The 8085-nt window shown below is 29.7% G+C and overlaps 1 protein-coding gene across 2 annotated transcripts; it reads right to left on the bottom strand.

Annotated features, from left to right (window-relative positions):
• Positions 1 to 1557: 1557 nt before the first annotated feature.
• gp1bb (glycoprotein Ib platelet subunit beta) lies at positions 1558 to 6440 on the bottom strand. 2 transcript variants are annotated; one of them, XM_073818715.1, is made up of 3 exons: positions 5942 to 6440; positions 3802 to 4157; positions 1558 to 2151 (listed from the first exon to the last, which is right to left on the bottom strand). In XM_073818715.1, exons 2-3 carry the CDS (start codon positions 4140 to 4142, stop codon positions 1854 to 1856), a joined length of 639 nt encoding a protein of 212 aa, XP_073674816.1. In that variant the 5' UTR covers positions 4143 to 4157; positions 5942 to 6440; the 3' UTR covers positions 1558 to 1853. The 2 variants fall into 2 exon arrangements, with proteins under 2 accessions (XP_073674816.1, XP_073674815.1); XM_073818714.1 differs by lacking the exon at positions 5942 to 6440 and having other exon boundaries at positions 3802 to 4546.
• Between the last annotated feature and the right edge of the window lie 1645 nt (positions 6441 to 8085).

Here is an 8085-nt window from a genome sequence, read left to right as displayed (position 1 = left end):
TTTGATTTAGATTGGAACATTGGGTTCATGAATCCTTGACTTTCGAGTGCGTATCGCAAATCGTTTGATTTAGATTGGAGCTTCAACGGGCACAACACAAATCATTTGATTCGATCGAAACTTAGGAGCAGGTTCGCAAATCATTTGATTCAGATCGAAAATTTAAAGCGCACATCGCAAATCATTTGATTTAGATAGGAACTTCAAAGCATGGCGAATCATTTGACTTAAATTGGAACTTCAAAGGGTTTCACGATTCATTTGATTCAGATCGAAACTTTAAAGTGGGGATCTCGAATCATTTGATTTAGACCAGAGCTTCAAAGAGCACATCACAAATCATTTGATTCGATCGGAACTTCGGAGTGGGTTCGTGAATCATTTGATTCAGATCTGAATTTCAAACCGCGTATTGCGATTAATTTCATTTAGATTTAAACTTCAGAGTGGTTCGCAAATCTTTTGTTTCAGATTTAGACTTAGGAGTGCAGATCGTGAATCATTTGATTTAGATTGGAGCTTCAAAGCTCACATTGCGAATCATTTGATTCAGATCGAGACTTCACAAAGCGCGTATCATGAATCATTTTATTTAGATCAGAACTTCGGAATGCATGTGAATCATTTGATTTAGATAGAAACTTTAAAGTGCAGATCTTGAAACATTTGATTTAGATCAAAGTTTCGGAGCAGGTTCGCAAATCATTTAAATCAGATTGGAATTTCAAACCGTGTATCACTATTTTTGATTTACATCGGAGCGGGTTCGCTGATCTTTTGGTTCAGATTTGGACTTAGGAGTGCAGATCATGAATCATTTGATTTAGATTGGAGCTTCAAAGGTCACATTGCGAATCATTTGATTCATAGTAATTTCAAAACAGCGTATCACGATTTTTGATTTAGATTTCAACTTTGGAGCGGTTCGCAAATCTTTTGGTTCAGATTTGGACGTAGGAGTGCACATCGTGAATCATTTGATTCGATAAGAACTTCGGAGCAGGTTCGCAAATCTTTTGATTCAGATCAAGATTTTATTTAGATCAGAACTTCCAAGTGCGTGTGTCCGCGTGAATCATTTGATTCAGATCGAAACTTTAAAGTGCGGATCACAAATCTTTTTATTCGATCGAAACTTCGGAGCGGGTTTGCGAATCATTTGATTCAGATCGGAATTTCAAACCGCGTATCACGATTCATTTAATTTAGTTTCAAATTTGGAGTGGGTTCGCAAATCTTTTGGTTCAGATTTGGAGTGCCGATTTGGAGATTTAGATCAGGGCTTCAAAGAGCACATTGCAAATCATTTGATTTATTCGGAACTTCGGACCAAGTTCGTGAATCATTTGCTTAGATTTGGACTTTAGAGTGCAGATCGCAAATCATTTGATTCAGAAGCTGGTTCGCGAATCTTTAAAGCGTGTGTATATTATATAATTTTGTTTTTATTAAAGCAAAAATAAAAGATGATATAATAGTAATAAATTAAAATAAATGATATAATAGTGAATAACAAGAACATAACGCACACATGCACCTGTAAATATGCACCAAAATTGTTTAATTCATTGTGACCGATAGATCAAGTTTACAAAAGAATGTAATTATTTACATACAAAGTACAAAAGAGAAATTTATTCCTTATTTTTCCCAATTAGGGCGATTTACAGTAAATACTACATTTGGTTTTCTAAATTGCATTAAGCATTTCTATTGCAGGTCAAGACTGGAAAATGTATGCAAAAAAAAAAAAAACAATAAAAGGAGATAAATGTAAGTACTTTATATGATAAATAAAAATAAACTGTGCAAAATTATTACAATGAAATGAACACAGTTGTTTCTTTCTCGTCCTACAAGCTCCTGTCTTTTAACATGACGTATTCGTTACTCTGCGTCGCGTCGTCTTCCGCCGTGAAGGTCTCCGCAGCCGTGCGACGCGCCTCTCGGGTGAGCAGCTCAAACCGCCGGAGGAAGAGGATGACAGAGGCCAGCAGGAGCACCTGAACAGTGATGAAGATGAAGAGGCTGATCTGAGAGGCCAGAGCCAGATTACACATCCAGTAACGACACGAATCCAGCAGCTCCTGTTCGGACAGATACACGAGCAGGCGCCCCCGCAGGTGAGCAGGAGAACTGCAGCTAACGTTCCTAAAAAAAACAGTTGCCAAGAACACAGTTATGATTCATTAAACTTTAAAAAATGATTAAAGCATCAACTTTGTCTCAGATGAAAACATCAGAGAAACAGGTGACTTTTAACTTGCTGTGTGAGGAAATATTTAGATATTAAGGCACTTGACATAACTAATACAGTAGAAATCTGAACACCTGATAAAGCCAGGCTCAACATTTTTTATTCTGTTGACATTTTTATTTAATTTTAATTTTTGTATTTTCTGATTGCGTTTAAATTTTATATTAATCTTAGTAATGTAGTTGTGTTTTGTCATTTTAGTTATTTTGGTACACCAAGTTAAACTAAATGAAAGTTTAAATACTGAAAATAAAATGAAATATTGCCTTGTAACAAGTTGAAATAAAATATATTTTTTATTTCATTTTATTTTATTTTACACATATATATATATATATATATATATATATATATATATATATATATATATATATATATATATATTATTTTGTATATTTTTGTCACTCCGTATGACAAATGCTTAATTTAATTTAATTTAATTTAATTTAGTTTTATTTAATTTTATTTATTTATTTTTTAAATAAAAGGCAGTTATTCTGTTGACATTTTTTTTGTATTTTCTTATTTCATGTTAATTTTATATTAATTTTTAGTATTGTAGTTGTGTTTTGTCATTTTCATATATATATATATATATATATATATATATATATATATATAGATATAGATATAGATATAGATATAGATATATATATAGATATATTAGTTGTAATATTAGTTATTTTGGTACACAACGTTAAACTAAATAAAAATGAGAAATTAAAATACTAAAATAAAATCAAATATTGCCTTGATATCATGCTAAAATAAACTATTTTTTATGTTTTACTTCAGTTTATTTCATTAAAGTTTATTTTATTTAAAGTAATTTTGTTCTATGATTTAGGTTTTACTTTTTTTATAATAGAGAGGAATTTTGTGTATCTCTTTTTGTCACTCCATAAAACAGAAATACATTTTTTTTATTCTTTTATTTAATTCAATTTTATTTAAAGTATTTTTCTTTAAGATTTAAGGTTTTTTTACAGAGGGGAATTTGTGCATCTCTTTTTGTGACTCTATAAAAAAGAAATACATTTTATTTGATTTTATTTATTTATTTATTTATTTATTTATTTTTGTTTGTTTGTTTTATTTAAAGTAATTTTTTTATGATTTAAGGTTGTTGTTTTTTTACAGAGGGGAATTTTGTGCATCTCTTTTTGTCATAAAACAGAAATACATTATTTTATTTTACTTTATTTTATTTTATTTTTATTTCATTTAAATAAAAGGCAGTTACATATTCTTTAACATTTGACAACCGGTAAAAAAAACAGCATATAAACCTCAACTTATTTCCTTTTAACCAAAAGAAAAAAAAAAGATTTTATATTAATAATTTAAACTAAATAAGAATGGGATGGGATTAAAACTGGAAAGTTGAAAACGAAGAGGACATTTCTGGCTCAGGAGAAAAATGTTAAAAATACATAAATAGAAATCTAAAAGAAAACAAATCCAAAATCTCAAAATTGACCAGTGCATGAAAAAACAATGGTTTTGCAGTATGAAAAATCCCATATTTTTATCTACACACTCACCGAAGGGAAGCGTGGTTGTTCTGTTTGAGCAGCCATCCTCTCAGATAAAGGATGCCGCAGTCACATGACCACGGGTTTCCGTGAAGAGCGGCGAGGCGCAGGCCGGGCAGCGAGTCCAGCAGGCCGTTGGGCAGAGCCGTCAGGTGGTTGTCGTTCAGGTGGAGTGTGGTGGTGTGTGGAGGGAAGGACGAGGGCAGGCTGGCCGTGGTGAGGCCACGTTTACTGCAGTCCACCACACCGGCCGCGCAGGAACACATCTCAGGACACCAGAGCTGAGCCGCGCTCATCTCACAGGCCAGCAATGAAAGCACGACCTTCAACACGAGCACAACACACCGCATGCCAGCACACACACACTGCAGACAGACACACATCAAATCACCTAAAACATCCTGATCCATTCAGCACTGCATGATCTGTGCAATAAATGGCATTTTGTTCTAATGCAGTGACATCCCAATATTTGTTGGTTCCATGTATGGAGTGCTAAACTGAATAGACTGAGATGTTTAGGCTTATCTGGAATTGCACGAGGAAGCTAAGGAAGCTAAGGAAGTAGGGAAGACAAAGATATAAATTACCAGGGTGATACAAACATTTCATGGTCTCAGTATAGAGGAAAAACCCAATACTTACGAATCTAATACACGTTTAACTTAAAATTTAATTCAGTGATAATATTAATTGAAAATTAAATATAATTATGCTAACAATCACTGTAATATCTTATTTTTGGGATGCACAATGGTAAAGTTATGGTGTTTTCAAATGTTTTTTAAATAATAAATGCAATGGTATATACAATTGTATATATAGTGCCACCACAGTATTTTATTTATTTTATTTTATTTAGTATTTTTTAAATTATTTTATTGTATTTTTTTTATTTAATTTATTATTTTTTGTATTTTTTTTAATTCTCTCACTTTATTTTATTTATTATTGTATTTTATTGTTTTACTTCATTTTAATTATATTTTGTTATTTTATTGTATTTTTTTATTTAATTTAATTTATTTTTATCATTTATTTACATGAACTGTACACATTGCTACTTCTTCAGTACCATGGAAAAATGTATTGTGTGTATAAGCACAATTTACAATAAAGGTCTTTTATTTGATATATAGCTCTATTTTTATTTTATTATTGTATTTTTTTTATTTATTTAATTTAATAATATTTATTAATTTATTGTATTTTTAATTTAATTATTTTTACGGTATTTTTTTATTTTATTTTATTTTATTATATATTTATTTTAATTTAATTCTATTATTTTATTGTAATTTTATTTTATTATATATTACTATTATTTACATGAACTGTACACATTGCTACCTCTTCAGCACCATGGAAAATTCCTTGTGTAAGCACAATTTGCACTTAAGCTCTTTCATTTGATATATAGCTCTGTTTTATTTTTATTAAATGAATTGAATTTAAATGAATTTAATATAATTTACTATTTTATTTTATTTTTTAATTTATTTAATAAAATTTTTTCTGTATTTTTATTTCATTTTATTATTTTATTGTATTTTTTAATTTAATTATATTTAATTATTTTATTGTAATTTAATTTCATTTCATTTTATTTCTTCAATTTATTTTATCATTTATTTACATGAACTGTACACATTGCTACCTCTTCAGCACCATGGAAAATTCCTTGTGTGTGTAAGCACAATTTTTTTTTTTTTCTATTTTATTTATTTTATTTGACCATTTATTCACACAAACTGTACACATTACTACCTCTTCAGCACATTACATTATTAATAGTTAATTTAATTTAATATTTTATTTTATTGACTCTTGGCATATCAGTGTCTTTTTTATTTTTCACTTGCTAGAAAACTGCTTGTGAACCTTATCTTATGTTCTTCTTATTTGACTTAAATATCTCATTTTAACCAGCAGCATGTATGATTCAGTAAATACGAGTGTGTTTACCAGCCCTTTACTTCACTAAGGTTCCCAATGGGTGCTGAGCAGAAACCCATTAACAATATTGGATTGAATAATTGAATAATATTTAACTACCAGCTAACTAAATCAAGAATCAATCACATTTAAATGACAGAACTAATGTGTAAAGTGTTTAATAATGCAATGTATTTATAAGCGAAGTTCTTACCAGCGTCACCAGTGTGTCTTTGTGTCAGTATCAGTCTGAAGGAGCGTTAAGACTGCGGCATCGAACACAGCTGGGTCACACTGATAAAACTACCTTAACGCCGCCCCCTCACAGCAATATGTGACAGGAAGTGGGCCGTACTTTCACTGTCTGATACTGGAACATCATAAGCGCTTTTCTTTTGCCGAGCTCAGTTTAATTCCCAGAATCTGCCAGTGAATGAAGAGTACAGGAATCATCCAGTATCTGAAACAGACAGGAAAACTACACCACAGTTTACATCATGCATTCAAACAATAAAAGAACCACAAGCCTGCATCTTGGGGGAAAAAAATGTGCTGATTTGCCAAAAAAAGGCTTAATGGTAATTCAAAAATATCAATAAAAACCTTTTCTATTAGATGTTTTTTAATTCTTTTTTTTTTTTTTTTTTCAAATATTTGAAATTTTGTACATATTTTTCAAATATTTTAATTTGTGTATGAGGATGCTGATCAGTCATCCAGATGCTAACAATTACGCTGTAAAATCACAGGAATAAACTACATTTTAAAATATATTCAAATAGAACAGAGTTCTTTTCTAAAAAATAATCTGCTGATTTGACAAAAAAAGCTTAATGGTAGTTCAAAAATATCAATAAAAACTTTTCATCAGATTTTTCAAATTCAATTTTTTTTTTCAAATATTTGAATATTTTTAAAATATTTGAATTTGTGTATCAGGATGCTACGGAGCCCCTAAGGGGACGTGGAGCAAAAATTAAATAAAGTTTAGTTTCGCGTGCTCACGTGAAACTATCACGTGCGCACGTGAAACTATCGCGTGTGCACGTGAAACTATCGCGTGCGCACGTGAAACTTTCTCTATAGTTTCGCGTGCGCACGTGAAACTATCGCGTGCTCACGTGAAACTTTCTCTATAGTTTCGCGTGCGCACGTGAAACTATCGCGTGCGCACGTGAAACTTATAGTTTCGCGTGAGCACGTGAAACTATCGCGTGCGCACGTGAAACTATCGCGTGCGCACGTGAAAGTTTCACGTGAGCACATGAAACTAAACTTTAAAAAAAATTCTGTACATGAAGGTTTTCGCGTGAGCACATGAAAGTTTCAAGTGAGCACATGAAACTAAACTTTAGATTTTTTTTACTCTGACGTCCCCTTAGGGGCTCCGTAGGATGCTGATCAGTCATGCAGATGATAAAAATTCAGCTTTGAAATCACAGGAATAAATTACATTTTAAAATGTTTTTAAATAGAAAACAGATATTTTGAAAAGTAAAAAAAAAAAAAAAAAAAAAAAAATCTGCTGATTTGCCAAAAAAGGAATAATGGTAGTCCAAAAATATAAATAAAATGTTCCTTCAGATTTTTCAAATTCATTCCTTTTCTTCAAATATATTTTTATTCAAATAGAAAAGAGTTATTTTCTAAAAAAAATAATAATAATCTGCTGACTTGACAAAAAATGCTTAATGGTAGTTCAAAAATATCAATAAAAACTTTTCATCAGATGTTTCAAATTCAGATTTTTTTCAAAATATTTGAATATTTTTTAATATTTTTAAAATATTTGAATTTGTGTATCAGGATGCTGATCAATAATACATACGATAAGAATTCAGCTTTGAAATCACCAGAATAAATTACATTTTAAAATTTATTCTAAAATTTATATATATTTCTATTTATTCAAATAGAAAACAGTTATTTAAAATAGTAAACAAAAAAATCTGCTGATTTGTCAAAAAAGGCCTCAATAAAAACATTTAATTAAATTAAAAAAAAAAAAAAAAAATTCTCAAATATTTGAATTTTTTTTTTTTTTATATTTTTCAAATATTGAAACTTGTGTATCAGGATGCTAATCAATCATACAGATGCTAAACATTTAGATTTGAAATCACAGGAATAAATTACATATTAAAATATATTTAAATAGAAAACTGTTATTTTGAATATTTAAAATATAAACTGATTTGCCAAAAAAAAAGCCTAATGGAAGTCCAAAAATAGAAATAAAATATTCCATCAGATTAAAAAAAATTTTTTAATTTGAATATTTTTAAATATTTGAAAATATTTGAAAATATGTATCAGGATTTTAGCTTTTAAATCACAAGAATAAATTACAGTTTACAA

This window comes from Garra rufa, chromosome 15, assembly GCF_049309525.1.
Source record: "Garra rufa chromosome 15, GarRuf1.0, whole genome shotgun sequence".
Lineage (NCBI taxonomy): Eukaryota > Metazoa > Chordata > Actinopteri > Cypriniformes > Cyprinidae > Garra > Garra rufa.
This window is presented reverse-complemented; position numbering and strand designations above follow the sequence as displayed.

Excerpts from the sequence above, each read along its gene's own strand:
- gp1bb (XM_073818714.1), bottom strand. The coding sequence starts at position 4,202 with ATGGATCAGGATGTTTTAGGTGATTTGATGTGTGTCTGTCTGCAGTGT. Across the intron at positions 2,152-3,801 it reads AACAACCACGCTTCCCTTCG|GAACGTTAGCTGCAGTTCTC; the intron begins GTGAGTGTGTAG and ends TGTTTTTTTTAG.